The sequence below is a fragment of the Sardina pilchardus genome, chromosome 4 (genome assembly GCF_963854185.1).
Source record: "Sardina pilchardus chromosome 4, fSarPil1.1, whole genome shotgun sequence".
Lineage (NCBI taxonomy): Eukaryota > Metazoa > Chordata > Actinopteri > Clupeiformes > Clupeidae > Sardina > Sardina pilchardus.
The window spans coordinates 23,426,858-23,442,971 of record NC_084997.1 but is presented as its reverse complement, the minus strand read 5'-3'; the positions used below and the strand labels follow the sequence as shown (position 1 = coordinate 23,442,971).

Below are 16,114 nucleotides of genomic sequence, written 5' to 3'. Positions count from 1 at the left end.
CCGAGTTGTAGCTGGGGGTCGACTGGATCTGGGGGGTGATTGCTGCTTTTCAGCAGAATTTTCTATTTTATTTTTTATTTTCTTATTGTTTCATATTTTCTCGAATTCACTACTTCCACCGTAACTTCTCTACCAGGATTTTATTAGATCATGAACAAACTATATGTCGGGAATTTGAGTCCTTCGGTCACCGTCGAGGACTTGAAGCAGCTCTTTGGTGAGAGGAAGCTTCCAGTGGCCGATCAGGTCCTGCTCAAATCCGGCTATGCCTTTGTGGACTTCCCCGATCAAAATTGGGCCATTAAAGCAATTGAAACTCTATCTGGTAAGTGCATTTTCAGCTCTAAGGATAACAATACCGTAATGCATTTTATCGAGTCTTCACGTTTGTAGCCCTCTGAGCATAATTGGAAAAGAAAAGCAAAGTAATTGTGATTACCTTACCAGTATTCCGCTCGGGACTGTGCGCCGTTACATCAGCGCTCGAGTTCTCACAGATACGATGGACGCAAATATGTGCAAATTTCAAATCATATAGCAGCACTATGCACAAGCGAAGTGATAAGCGAAGCAGTGCCCAGCAGAAACACTCTTCACCTTTATTTTAGAAACATTCTATGTGTTGAATGGGGCTTCTTACCAATCAGCCATAGGAATGTATGGGATGGTCTGATGTTCGGGTAGGCATAATTATTTTTCAGTTATTTTTTATCTTGATTTTATTGAAAAGAACCGACCGTATTAACTGGAAAGAATGTGTCATATCCATGTTCCTATGATGTCTAGGTATGTTTTTACGAGGTGTCTTGAAGGTAGGTGATGGGGGTCCGGAGGAAAGTGCTAATAAACAGGTAGCTGGGGGGACGAGGTGAGATCCCAATTCTAAGCTGCGCCAGGCCACTCATACATAATAGTATCGAAAATGGAAAACACCTCACTTTGCCCTGGACGTATTTCGCACCACCAGAGCTTCATAAACATGATGAGGAGATGCATATGAGAGAAAGGCACATTCTCGTGGGTACAAATCTGTCCTCTTTGATGTTCCATTCTTTAAAAAAAAAGTATCCTCATTGCTATGTGGTTTGTGGGAGTGGAAAGCATGGCTGCCCATTCCTCATCGTGAGCTTTTAACTATGAGCTCAAACATTTGGCGCCGAATTTCCAAAATATGATTTCAAAACTTCTCGCCAATGAATATCACACGTTACACACCTTGAAGCCATGCTCTGAAGTGTTGAATGGTTAAACTAAACGCCTATGCCGTCATTTGTTCCAACAGTAATCTAGTCAAGTTCACGTTTTCCATCATATGGTATACCACAGCAATGCACTTGTATGTAGCTTAGGAGGAAATTTAGCTGCTACAATGTGAACATTGCAGTTCTGTAAATTCCTATCAGTCGGCCTGTTAAAAATGTTACATTAGGTTACGTATGATTAATGATACTGTCTGTTCCATTCCCCCCTCAGGAAAAGTTGAATTACATGGGAAGGTGATTGAGGTAGACTACTCTGTTCCCAAAAAACTAAGGTAATGTTATTGCTTAATTCATGTATTCCTTTACCATCTTGCAGCCTTCTTGCTTGTATTTCGCTGTGGCCTATTGCAAAACGTCTTGTCGGCCTGTGTGGAATTAGTCGCTGTGTCTTTGCCCCTGTGTAAGACACTGGCTGTGTGATGACATGTAGAAGCATTTAACATAAGGATTCGTAGGGTAATCATGTTCTATGCACAACGTAAACAAGCTTGTCGGTATACCTTATGTTCAGCTGCCTTTACAACAAACCGTTGCTTACGCAAGAGTTAGGCCAGTGCAGATCTCTCCAAACATGATGTGGCCTTTTACGCTTATATTGTTGGTGGTAATTTGAACGTCGTAGATAATTAAATGGGTACTGTGTATGAGCAATAGGATGTCGTTGATAATTCTGACATGTATATTGTAGGCGTGTAGTAGAATATTAGGCCTAATACGCTTAGCCTTTTGACCACCATTCAGTGAAAGGCCACGTAAAATGTAAAGCTAATTAAAAACATGAAATGTGGATTTTTTTTCTGTACATCGAGATTGCTTGTAGGCTATCCATATGTGTCATTCATGTGTGCGATTGTAGTCCTTTACACTCATGTTTATGAGACACTGCACTGCTATTGAAAAAAAAAGCCTGCTTTAGAACAACGATGGTACGTCGTATTAAATTGTTGGACAGGACATTTTGTCTGGGCCGTGAATCAACGTCTCTAGACTACTGATTGCTGATATGTCAGATTCATGTTCGACGGCTGTTTTAGCCCATGCGGTATGGGTTCTCAGTGCGTGACCTCATGGCAAATGGTTAGGCCTTGGTGGTCACGTGATTCCTCTCTGTATGTACTTCCTCCATGCACATGCCTGGGTTCGGTGATGGGGTGTAATGTATTAGTAGGCTTGCTAACGTATCAGTATGTAGGCCTTAGTCTGAGGTTAAGATGGGCTATAGGCTGTAAGAAATGCAAGTCTCGGCCGGGGTGTTTTTGTGAAGGCTTGGCCTGTCGGGAGACTGAGATACTGTTGTTGAAACAAGGGTATTTTTGTCACAATTAGATTTGACCCAGACAGTCATCAAAATGTCAATGCGTCCCCAAAATGTCTGACGTAATTGTGTACGTTTTAGGTGTTCTCTAGCAGCGCTGCAACCTATATTAAATGAAAGCCCTCGCATGTATTTACACTGTAGCTCAGTTCATGGAGATTGAGTTAAGATGGCCACAGCCTTGATGTGGAAGAGGCGGCCATGGTGGAGGAATAGCCTACGCCCCACAAGCCTCTCCCCTATTTTGCTTGCAGTGTGTGTAGCGACAGCACAGAATTAATAAGCAATAAATTGTGTGCTCTCCTTTACTTATATTTAATAGATTACGAACCATGTCGTTTCATATTAAAATTGTATGTTATTATTTCGTCAGTCAACAATGTATTAAATGGGTTTGTTGAGTATGTTGTTGTCACGGCAGCAACATTTGACAGATGCGTAAGAAATGGTGTGCGCTTTACGCAAATCTGGCCTACAGCAGTCAATTAGACTAATTAGGCTCACTGATTGGAACATTACGCTGTAAGATAGAATTTGTATGACTGGTTAAATTAGTGTTTTGTTACTGATTATAATTACATGATGCAAACAACTAACTTAATGTAGGCCGACCGAGACACTGACAGAATAGCGTGCGCAATCGGTTTTGGATGTCGCATTGCGCATGGGTCAAAATGAATACTCAGATTGGGAAAGTTTGTTTTACACAGTGCGTTTGTAATGTACCTATTCTGAATGTTGAGAACATGATCCAAGTTTGCCTCAGGTAAACAGGAAATATATATGACAAACGGGAATGTTATTTTTGTAAACATTATTCTGTTGCATTAGTACAGCTCCAAAAAAAGCAGGCCACCATCTTAAAGCCACGTGGCCTTAGACTCCATGTGTTAAAACCTGCATCTATTGGCTGCATCAGCATAATGTCCACTAGGCCTATCGCACAATGTTAAGCTGTGATAAGCTTTGATCAAGCACTATGACACATTGCTGTCTGTTCATATAAAGTGTCTTGGCTACTGAGAGTCGACATTAAGTTTGAAAAATTCTGCCTTAAATTCAGTTTGAATAAAATCTGGTTAAGTGAAGTAAGCACAAGCATACTATCTTAACATTTAATCCAATCATGACAGGAGCATGCAATTAAGTGCATTTAGAGACATGTTCAACATGTATATTTTTTTGTATTTTTACAAGAAACATTTTGTACAAGAAATATCCATTTGTGATTATGTTTTTTTTTTTTTTTTTTTGCTGCTCGCTGTGCATTTATCATCTTTTTTTTCTTTTTAAAATTACTTTAGAAATTATTTGAAAACGTTTTTGCATTGTTTGTAACTTTGCATGGTTTCAAGAACAAAATTCTGTGCAAACTTTATCACATTACAATGCATTCTGAAAGAGTCCAGCGAGAATATACACACATGTTGAACTACTTATCCAGATAGACTAGATATACAGTATGTGTATTGAGGAAACTTGTTTGCAAAAGTTTGAAACTATTTCAATGCATTTTTTTAACATGGCCGGAGTATTGATCAAATTAAATATGTTGAATAATGACAGACTAATTGTTTAATGGCTGATTATGTTGGAAATGGCATAACTACAGTCTCCAGTCTCTGTGGTACATGCTGTCTTTGTAAATAGGATTTTTCTTAATGCTTGCCTGAACAAATAAAGTCGGTTGGACAACATTTTCTGGTCGTCTTTTGTATAAGGAACAGATGCAGAGGTCTTTACCTTCTTGGGTGCTTTCTTGTCGTCTTTGCACTGTTTCGAACATTTGATGGTGGGCCTGACAGCACGTCTCGAGGAAGTATGCTTTGTAACATGGACTAAGTATAATAGGGGGCATTGGCACCACAGATGGATTGTATGTTTTTTCCCCCTGTGGTGCCTTCTAGGTTAATGATTGCTGTATGAAGGCAATGGGTTAACAAGTCTGATATAATCATATTTCATTCAAATCCTTCATTATATTTATCTAACCAGAAACATTACTTTATATCACTGTAGCAGACTTGATATGATTCCCATGTACTGTATATTAGTTGCAATGTCACTGAATCTATTAATAGGCTTGATAACTAAAATATTATAGAATTAAATCTTACAGTCATGCAGAACGAAACAAATTGTTAAATGCCTGCTATAATATTTCTGAAATGACTAAATTTGAGATTAAGCATTCACTCAGTTCAATGAAAGGAAACCGTCTATATGGAAAGTATTACTCTGGGAGCTGACGATGATTGGCAAGGTAGTGGAAATTTAAAGATCCCATTACTAATTTAACATTACTGTTGTCATATCTGTTTTGTCATAATTGTCCTTTATTTAACTTTCAGAATAGCTGAAATCTGTAAACAGAATATCAATGAAATTCCCAATTATCATTTAGAACTATTGTTGTAATTTATGGTCATGCAAATTAAATGTTATCATCCGGTAATGTAGAAAGTACAATATCGTTTGGATAAATGACATTTTGGATTAATTCAAATGAAAATGTGATGATATTGAAAAGAGAAAATTAGTTCTGTTATATATAAATGTGTACGGAACACCATGAAAATAGTATTTGATTGGTATTGTTGTTGTACAAATGGAAATGGCCAGATCCAACACACTGGACAGGAACAAACTGACAGTTTTTGATTTGTGTTCTCAACAGTCTATAAAACAGCCTTTGCTGGTTAACAAAGTGAGTGCAAGCATTTACAGTTTATGGCACCATTTATTAAATTAGATGCATACACTCCATTCCAAAATAAAGAATTGCATTTTCATTTGAGGTAATTGAGGTTTGTCAAAATATGACATTCCATTCTGTGGACATAAAACTAAATTGTTTTAGTAACCAATCTTAGCTAAAGAAGATAATTATATCAGTGCAGTTCAATAAAAAACAGACACATTTAAAGATAGGATCATATGTATTTGAACCCAAGCTGAGTATTGCATCCTCAGTTTTCCCGGTAATGTTCAGGTAATTGGTGTTTTTGTGTCTGGTGTATTGTTTCAGTAATGTCTTTTGTGAGCTTTTTAAAATAGATTGATTTGTGTTAAATTGATCATCGTATGATTACAAGTAATTCAACAGCTTTTTGTGATGTGTAGGGATGGAATATTTGTGCTTCTATGACACCTCATCTCTAGGAACTGATAAATAATCAGCTTGTAGAAGTGAATTTCTACGTCCTGAGATTTTGAATTCTCTGGACTGGCTTACTGTTCCATGATATGGTTGTAATGATTTCTTCAGTTAACTGAAATGGAAATTAAATATCAATAATTTGTTTATACATTTGGAAATTGGGAAACATTCAGTTGCTATGCTTTATGGTTATGTAAACCACCAAGTGTTTGTGAGTGTGTACGCCTGTGTTTGTGTTTACGTAAACAAGGTGTTGTTTGTTGGTCTGATAACAGTTTTCGCAGATATCATAGCTGCATCTCACCCATCAATGCTGAGTTTCAGTTCTAATCTTATACCACTTTTTTAAAGCACACAGAAGGTGTTGACCTCTTCTCTGCAGTCCATGAATGAACCTTTTTCTCTCTCTCTTGCTCTCTCTCTCTCTCTTGCTTTCTCTGTCTCTGTCTCTCTCTCTCTCTCTGTCTCTGTCTCTGTCTCTCTCTCTCTCTCTCTCTATCTCTGCCTGCCTATCTATCTGAGTCACTCCACACATATTCTATCATCTAGTTATGTGAGTCAGGATCCAAACGCTTGCTTTGGATCTGAAACCTTGAGCATGTGGAGAACTCTCATGCTGTAGACATAAATCAGTCAAGGTTTGTATTTTATATACAGTTTATTAGGTGGTATAAAACATTTGTTTGAAAGTCACTTTTAGCACATGTTATGTTTATCATAAACTTTTTGTCATAACTCTTGTGAGAGATATTAAAATTATTTAATGATGTATATGATTCTGGTTCTGTTTTGTATTATTGGGATCCAGGTTTGAATGTGCAATCTATGCTATTAAATCCCTTCTATAAGCATAACCACGCTGGTGTGTTCACTGGCTTGACACTGCAGAGGGGTTTGTCTCAAAATGGACTAGTGTGACATGGCGGCACAGTTGGAATGTACCATTGATTGGAACTTGATTTAGTTTTCTAGCAGAAATCTGCTAGGGCGCGGCTGTGCTTGAAGCATGGATGATGCACAGTTTATAGAACCTCAGTCAGTAGGTTGCCGGAGACTGAAATTGCGACGATAGCAATGAGTCGTTATCCTGTTTGCACATAGAATCTTCAAGTACATCCATCCTCTCATATTTCCAGTGACAACCCACTGCATGCTCGGAATCTCACTATGCCCTTTTTTTCATTCATTCGTTAATCCTTTTATCTTTACTACAGTGTTACGTTCATTGGGGAGAACAGGATTACCTCTGAGAGAAAGAGAGATTGCCTGCCTTACTGGAGCGTTGCGCTGCAAGCTTTGTCACTGTAAACTCACTCCTGCCTGCATAAATGAGGAGAACTGAGCATTTGATGAGCCACAGGTGTTCATCGGCTTCGTCCGTGAAAAGCATGGAGGCGCGGCATTAGCATTTTTTCATCACGCTTTTAAAAAGAATCATTCTTTACATTTGCACATTTACATCTAGTCGTTTACCTGACGCTTCTATCCAAAGCGACTTACAAAAAAAAAAAAGAAACAATTAAGGTGACATGGACATGGTCAGTGCAGCAACACGCAATACGTGCTCCTCGCATAGGATCAAGTGCCAGTTCTAGAGGAGGGGTAGTCCAGTGGTAAGAGCTAGATGCAGTGTGTTGTGTCCAGTTGTTGGTGGCGCTTTAGGCGAGGAGGTGCTTTCTGAAGAGCTCGGTCTTCAGAAGTTTTAAGGCCAGTCCAAACACAAGATCCGAGGCGAGACGAGCTGCAACATTCTAAAAACCAGCGACGTTCTAAAACTCTGCAACTAAGATTTGACATGTTGAATGTTTAGCGACGGCTTGCAACTGCTTGCAACTGCTTGCAACTTTTGATTCACACCGCCGCAACTGCTCTCCGCAACCGTCTCAGACCGTCGCGAATCTTCGGTTTGAACTGGCCTTTATGAAGATAGAGATTGGGGGACGCCCCTGCTCGGTGTCTGGCGACTTTTGAGGCGACGGGGGCCTGTCTGTAGCCCTGTCAGTAGCCCTGTCTGTCGCCCTGTCTGTAGTTCTGTCTGTAGCCCTGTCTGTAGTCCTGTCTGTAGTCCTGTCTGTAGTCCTGTATGTAGCCCTGTCTGTAGCCCTGTCTGTAGCCCTGTCTGTCGGGGCCGAGGGAGCCATCTCCACCCTGAAGGGAAGATCCAGCACTGGAGCGCGGGACGTTCTGTGGCTGAGGTGATGACAAGTCGTGTGTCGGCGCTGCATAATGGCAGGCTGTGAATCGTTAGCAAGTTATTGCTTCGGATTCATTCAGTCACACACATACACACACACACACACACACACACTCACACAAAGACACAACGCCAGCGGTCAGTAATTAACTTGGGCCGAGGTGGTGGGGTGGGGTGTACTTTGGAGTGCTGAAAGAGAGCTGGGTGAGAGCTGGGTGAGTGTAGTTTGAGTGTCTGTGCGGAGACCGACGAGAGAGCTGAGAGTTGAACGCGGGTGTTCGGGTGCCCGGCGCAAAGTGCCACCAGTCAGTAGGTGGGGTGGTGGGAACTGGACAGAGCAGAGGGCAGGACGACGTCAAGGGGGTGTTTTTTCGGAAGGCTGCGGAGATGGGAGGCAGCTGGACATGAGAGCTGTGTGTGTGTGTGTGTGTGAGAGAGAAAGAGAGTGTGAGAGGGCTTCGGGCTGTATCTGGCGGTGAGCTGTGTCCCACCTAATCTTTACCCTGCCTCACTTCCTGACAATTTGTCTGGGGACATTCAAATGTATGCGGCATGGAAATGAATGAATCTACTGTCCACAAGCCCAGATTGTAAATCCAGTGCAGTGATGTGGCCATACATTCCTCAGTCGTGAGTCATTGCATTGAGTACACTTGCCTTTTGCACTGACCACCTTCTGTGCGTGTGACGTTCGCTGTATTTTTCTGGACGTCTTTTCAAGAAGTGGCTGGTCCTCCGCTCACCTGACAAGCCACTATTTGCGCGGTTGGGGGCCACGGCTAAACAGACCCAGAGCTGTTTTCTTGACACGTTCGCACAAAGCACTCGAGAGTGAGGCAGCACCTCTCATCGAAGCGAAGCGAAGTGAAAGTCGCTCGAGGCGGAACAGCAGCGGTGCCCACACTGTGTTCCCTGAGCTCCGGCAGACGGGCACGCTGAAAGTCTTTTTGATTGACAGGGCCAAAGAGTGGTGTGGGTGGCACAGGGGCTGACGGGCACATAAGGTGCAGGGTGAGGGTGAGGGGGGTGGGGTGGTTTGGGGCATTAAAACAGGGTGTCGGTCGATGCCAAAGTGCTGGTTGAGGGGGCGGCGGATGCCCCTCCCGCAGATAGATGTGTGATCTCCTCGATGGTGTGCTGAGGACCTGACAGGGCAGCGTCAGCTTGATGCGGTGCTGATGACTTGTTTATGGGTGCCGGTGACGGGTGTTAATGTGTGTTGGCCAGGGCCATATGCTCCCAGTCCCCCGCATAGTTCAAGAGAGTCTCCGTACGGTCGTTCCTCTTTACCTTGACTGCAAATGTTATATCACTAAATGACTCTGAAGTTGCCTCTGCACACTGTGGGCTTGCATTATGTGCATGTACAAAGCCTCTGGTCACAGCACAGTAGTACACTAGGCATCTGTTAGATCGTGCGGGTGTTGTATAGGTCGGCTTATTGTCGATGCCTCCTATAGGTGAGATCACTGAGATGAAAGCAAGATGCACCCTCTGCAGTGCTGTTATCCCTATGGTTTCTATGGCAACCCCACCAGCAAGGTAGCAGAAGCTGGGAAGAGATGGAGCACTCTGAGCCCGGCTTAACCTTAGTCATCATCGGGGTTAAAACACACACACACACATACATAACACACACACAACTCGGAAACGGCTAGCTCTGTAAGAGAATATTAGGCAAGAAGATATGGAATCACCTGCCTTTTTCTCCTCCAACCATTTGTCATTGATTTGTCCTAACAGATTACGTATAAGGAGAAGGCGTGGGTGCTGCAATATCATAGTTGTTGCATGTGTGTGTGTGTGTTGGGTGTGTTTGTGTGTGTGGGGGGTGTGTTTGTGTGTGTGTGGGGGGTGGGGGGTGGGGGGGGTGGGATGGTTCTCTCTTGACATCTCCTAATGCATCATCTGAAGACGCAGCGCAGCACTCTGATGTCACCCACTCGGAGGCGCTCAGCTGGCCGCTCTGTGCTCCTTCTCTCCGGTGGCATTTTCATTCACAAACCCACTCAAAAGGTTCCATTTACATGTTAGTTCTCCATATGTATGGGTGGGGGAAAGAATGATCTCAGAATGAAGGGCGTGGGGATGGGGGGTGGGGGGGGACAAGACGTTCAGTGAAACCCCATGAGCCACAAGCATTCTAATCGCCGGGGAGAGCACAAGTGTGGGCATTGTTGTGATGGGTTGTGAATGGACCGCGCGCGGGATGTGGTCGGTGTGATCGGAGATGGACTCCAGGAGCCTCAATGAGACTCAGTGTGACGTGGTTGTTGGGAGCTTTTGGGAGGAGGATTAATTTTCAACGCAACGAATATTTTTTTGTGAAACACTCACGTTGTCCTGCTTCTTTTTTTTGTTGTTGTTGTCGTCGTTTGTTTGTGTCATGAAGTGCACCCCTGAGCTCCATCCAGTGTGGAGTGTCGCTTAACGGCAAATGGCATTCCTCCCTCCTGCATGCCGTCAGTGTAAATGTATGCATTATTATGGGATGCTGGTTGTGGAGATGCTCATGCTCATTTTACTGTGAGGGGGCAGAAAGTGCTCTGTGGGTTCCAGAGGCAACCGGGCTTGTTCGCGTCGCGAGTCGCGGGTGGGCATCAGGGCTTGATAGAGGGCACTGTTTCTTTGTGATCGGAGCAAGCCTGGGACCAGCTTGTTCAGAGGCCAGTGTTTCACACATTCTTTCTCCATCTCTCTCTCTTTCTCTCTCTCTCTCTCTCACTCACTCACTCTCTCTCTCCCCACCTCTTTCTGTCTCTCTTTTTCTCACCCCCTCTCAATTCAATTCAGTTCAATTAGCTTTATTGGCATGACTGATCATGCAATATTGGTAAAGCATTAATATAAGTAACAAAAGAAATAGTAGTAATAATACACTATTTCTCTTCATCTTTCTCTCCCTCTCTTTCTCTCTCTCTTTCTCTTTCTCTTTCTCTCCCTCTCTCTCTTTCTCTCCATCCCCTGTCACATTTGCTGCGACTGAGCCGACTCCTCCGATGGTCTCCCTGTGGCCAGTGGTCTGTGGGTGCATCCAGTGGACATCATGCTGATAAATATTTAGTCTCTGCAGTGCTGGGCCTGACAGGAGATGTGCATGAAGGGCATGACTCAGCAGGAACGGAGACCAAAAGAGAAAGAGCTTTAAAGGGAAAATAAGGCAAAGTGGGAGAGGGAGAATAGCTCGAAATGTGTTCTCTGATCAGTCACAGATTTTTTTTTTGTAATTTTTTTTTTACATCAGACTTCAGATGTAATAAGTGTCCTGGGCCTCAAGAGACCTTAGTTTCTTCTTGTAAAATTATTCTTCAGAGCGCCGACAAAAGCAAGGTCGCTGCAGTTGTATTATAGAAACAGTCTTCTATGTTGTTTTGCATTTTCTAACCCTGAGATTGATGGGTAGATGATACTACTTCATGTTTCATCATTGAATGGCTTCACTCTTAAAATGAATGTGTTGAAAACAACACATCTCTGTGTCCAGATAGGGACAACCCAGTTTGTGTTGTTTCCAACTCATTACCTTTATTATTTGTTACACAATATGTGTTAAAAACAACACAAGTTGTGTTATTTTCAACACATCTCTGTGTCCTGATGATGGGGACAACACAGTTTGTGCTGTTTCCAAAACATTCGTTTTAGAATTGTGTTAGATGTGGAGTCTGAGATGTAACGGTATAGACTGTGTGTGGAGTGTGATTGTTTTTATTTTTTTATTTTATTTCTCCTTATTATTACTTTTCACATTATGTGGTGGACACGTGAATATCCATCTTTTTTTTGTAAAGCTAAAAGCTGTCGTGTAAAAACATCATAGCACGGACAAGCCCATACATGTACCTGCAGAACTGAGCATCCTTCCCCCTCAGTAAGTGCTTTTTTAGCACTGTGTGAGGACTGGGTTTGATTTGGTTGCTTTGCCGTTTTGTGGCAGAAACGTCACCAGACCGATGCGATGTCCGTCCCTCCGCTGGGCTCTCACTTAACAGCCCATCGCCTCCTGACCACAGTGGTGCGCTCTGAAGCTCTCCAGCTCCTGGACAGAAGGGGCCGGTCAGCGGCCGCTGCGAGCGCGTCCGAGCGCTCTTGTCTGGGCTCACTGCTCGTCTCTGTCCCAGTCGACACTTTGACAGAAGGCGGACGCTCTGGCACTCGGTCGTGGGCACACGGTGAGGCAAAGTGTAGAGAGAGATTTGTCTGGCGAGTTTTGTTTGCGGTGCAGAGTAGATTTCAGTCGGTAGGCTCGTCGTATTCAGTGTGTGGTTTGGACGCAGAAGAGTCGCTCTCTCACACGGTGGCAAGAAACAATGACAACAGCACAAAAAAAAAAAAGGCCACCGAGTGTCCTTGAGTCAATTCATCCATCTGTTCTGGAGCCCATCTGCGCTCAGTCATTCACTGTTCCTCTCGATGCATACACACACACACACACACACACACATACGCATGCACCCTTTCTGACACACTTGCTCAAAACTGACAAAAAGTACACACTCACACTCACTCCCCCCCACAAAAAAAGAAATGACAAAGCGCCTTACTGATAAAGTGTGGCGACAGACATGTTGCTAGGTTACTGCGCTGGCCCAGTTGGCAGCCTGCGTACAGTACAGTAGGCCGGCGGAGGCGAGAAGCAGGAGGATTGGGTGTGTGCGTGCGTGCGTGCGTGTGTGTGTGTGTGTGCGTGTGTGAGTGAGTGTTTGTGTGTGTGTGTGTGTGTGTGTGTGTGTGTGAGAGAGAGAGAGAGAGAGAGAGAGAGAGAGATAGCAAGAGAGCGTGATGCTACTCCACTATCTGCTGTCTCTGAGGTCCGTCATCTCATTGCCCCTCAGCTCACCACCTGCTCTCCAAATGCATGTCCAAACAAACTCCACAGCATTACATGGCTGAGAGGGAGATAGAGTTAGAGAAAGACAGAAAGAAAGAGTTAGGGAGAAAGAGAGAGAGAAAGAGTTAGAGAGAGAAAGAGAGAAAGAATAGAGAGTCTCACAAAGAATCCTTCAGCAGAAACAGGGTCTGAAATTGAAAAAAAAAATAAAATCAGCATGCTGTTTTAAGACTTCATGCTTTGGCTGTGTGGTTTTCTACCAGTACGACGTGGATGAGGGCTATTTGCTGTAACTCATTTAAAAAAGTGACCATGAGGCAATTCTAGGAAGTGGCATGCCAAAGCAAAGTTTCCTCTCCTTTTGTCCATTGTAATGGTTCTGTCACTGTAATGGACTGTGTATCCCTATTGGAGCTGCCTATGCCCAGGATGGATGGCAGATCCCTGCCCGTTGGTGGCACTGCCAGGTCCTTTGTACGTATCCCCCGCATGAATGCAAATGCTGGAAGAGGCTCGGGATGGAGGGGAACGGGGGTTTGACTCAGCGACAGGAAAAAGGGACCACGCGCACACAGTGCTTTTAGAGATTACCTGGTGCCCCCGGAATCAGTGATGGCCGTGCCGTGGTGTGCGTTTAGAGGAGGCACCGTGTGGCCGAGTCTCTGAAGCTCCCTCCACAGGCCTTACCCACCCACCCTACCCCCATGCAATTATTTTAAAGATTAGACTTCAAGTGGGTCTTCATGGCAATCTCTCTCTCTCTCTCTCTCTCTCTCTCTCTCTCTCTCTTTCTCTCTCTGTGTCAGTTTCTCTTTTTCCTCTTTTGTCTTTTTTCTCTGACTTTTGGTAGCAGCAGTTGTCTGTCTCAGTATCTCACTGGTTTGTTCTTGATTTCGGTGCACAGCTCCTCAGTGGCACTACAGAGAGAGAGACAGAGAGAGAGAGAAACGCGCAGAAACAGGAACAAAGATATTTTCGTGCTGTCTGAGCGAGAGTACCACTTGTGCACTTTTTTAAAAGGCTGTGATTTGGAAAGTTCTTTTTTGGAAACGGATTTACATCATTTCGGAGAACACATTTAGCTTGCTCATCCTTGTGTAGCACGAGCGAGGTAGGGCCCCATGCTGACGTCCGACTTCTGGCCACTGATTACCGGAAATTAGACAGACTACATTTTTTGCTTGCCGATGTTAAAAAGTTGCTTCTTAGCTGAGTGTTCACTTTACACACGGAAAACTATTTGAACATTAAAACAAAGAATTGCCAATGCCATTACTAGTTACTATAGGCAGACATAGTTAACCACGTTTCTCAACAAGTCCAGTGTGTTATAATGGAACAGCTCAATATCATAATAAACTGAAAGAAATGAAGTGATTTTGCAGCTTTGCACCGCTCTTGTGTTTCTTGTGGATGCATTACCAGCAATTAGGCGGCAGAAACTAACCCTCAGAAAAGAGACTTGTTCCCAGGGTTGGGGTGGGTCAAGTTGCCCCTTAATGCAATCCGGCTGCTTTATACGGTAAGCGTCAGCAGCCGTTGGCCTAGACACTGACTCGCTCGCTCGCTCACACTTGGAGAAAGTCAAAGGGCTTGTGAGTTCATTTGCAAAGTGTGTTTCCTCTCAAGTACCATATCACATCTTTCCTTAATTCATTTCTCAGACTTGAGTGCTTTCATTTCTCCCCTCCTCGACTAGTCAGGTTTAGTCTCTGAATTTTGACACAAAGCTGAAGAAGTCGTCTCTTTCTGCGTACGGTCAGAACGGCAGCACGTAACTTCAGATTTGGAGGGTACTGGCTATGTGTGAAAGCCCCTGTCATTAGCCTAATGAGTTCCATGTCAGACAGATTCCATTTCTCACACGTAATGTACGCTCGTCAAGTTAGCATTCCTTTCAGATGCCCTGCCATTTTCTTTATTATTTTGCACACGTTTGTGGATAGAAGGTGATAAAAAAAGCTCTTTGAACCAGAAGGCATTTCTTATTCAAATGTCTCCATCCTTTTGGAATGGAAATAAGACATGCCCGTGATCACGTACAGAGAGACTTCTACGTGAAAAAAAAAACACTCTCCTGCTTCTCACTTTGGTTGGCTGGGATGTGATTGGCTTGACACTGTGACAGGAGGTGCTTTGCTTTCTGAATGGACATGGACTCAGAGAGTAACACATTTTCAAGTAATGGCACTCACATTTCATAACAGTTTTTTTTTATGGCGTGCGAGTGCCCTTGTTGCTTGATCCATACAGTTGTGAACTGTCTTGGAAAGCGCTGCTATCGCAGACTGGCTCAGTGTTTTCAGAGAGAGCGAGAGGCCTTCCAAGTCCAGTCTCCGCACCGTCGTGTTGGACCTTATCTCACTTATCGTTCTCAAATGAACACCTTACACCACATTTACTCCCGGGCCTCTTGGCCGTGTCTGGCTAGGGGCGATGTTGCCAATTGATCTTCTTTGGGACGACCTGCCTCTGAGCCAGAGTCCCGACGCGATCCTTCTCCTCCTCCTCCTCCTCCTCCTTCTCCTCCTTGCTGAGTCCTGCGCCTGTGTGCTGTGCTCGAGCGCCGGACCATTCCTCGGCCAGGGGATTTGGAGGGCTGAGCCGCAGGATTACAACTCGTCGCTGCGACGTGTGACCGACGGCTGTCTCAGCCACTCGCCTGCCACCGGGTAGGTTGCAGAGGCGTGACTTGCACTCTCCTCAGCCTATCACCTCTAAGGTGTTCCTCTTCCCTCAGAGACCACACCCACTTTTACTTTTTGTGTGTGTGTGTGTGTGTGTGTGTGTGTGTGTGTGCGCGTGTGTGTGTGAGAATCTAGGCACTGCCACCAATGTTCTGCACCCAGCGTTTAATTCAATCAAAGATGCTCAGAGACTTTCTATGAATGACTGGGGTGTGTTGTGGACATGTTTTTGTTTTTATTTTTATCACTTCCGTATCACCAGTTGAGTGAGTTTATTTATACTTCGGGGAAGTGCATGCACAAATCTGTGTGAAGGCCTATCTGCCGGCGAGAGCGGGGAATGCTAAGTTGATGGGTGTCAGTCGTCGTGAGTGATTGCTTGGGAGTTGGGACTCTGTGCATGCCTCTCACTGTCACTTTCTCTGTTGCTTGGAGTGTCAGCCTCGCTCACTCCCATGGCCTGTCTTCTAGAAATAGGCATGTGTGTGTGTGTGCGTGCGAGCGTGCGTGCGTGCGAGCGTGCATGCGTGCAAGAGAGAGAGGAATAGTAAGTAAATGTTCAGATACATTATATTATAGATACACTATCTTCCTCCTCTTCTTCCCTCCCTCCCCCTCTCTCTCTCTCACACACACAAACACACACACACACACACACACACACA

At 44.1% G+C, this 16,114-nt stretch overlaps 1 protein-coding gene across 1 annotated transcript in view; it reads left to right on the top strand.

Moving 5' to 3' along the window:
- igf2bp2a (insulin-like growth factor 2 mRNA binding protein 2a) overlaps window positions 1-16,114 on the top strand; it is a 52,602-nt gene continuing 36,488 nt past the window's right edge. Inside the window, exons 1-2 of the mRNA XM_062534681.1 lie at window positions 1-325; window positions 1,474-1,534. Coding sequence (XP_062390665.1) covers window positions 151-325; window positions 1,474-1,534 — 236 coding nt within the window. The 5' untranslated portion in view covers window positions 1-150. The remainder of the gene's footprint in view (window positions 326-1,473; window positions 1,535-16,114) is intronic.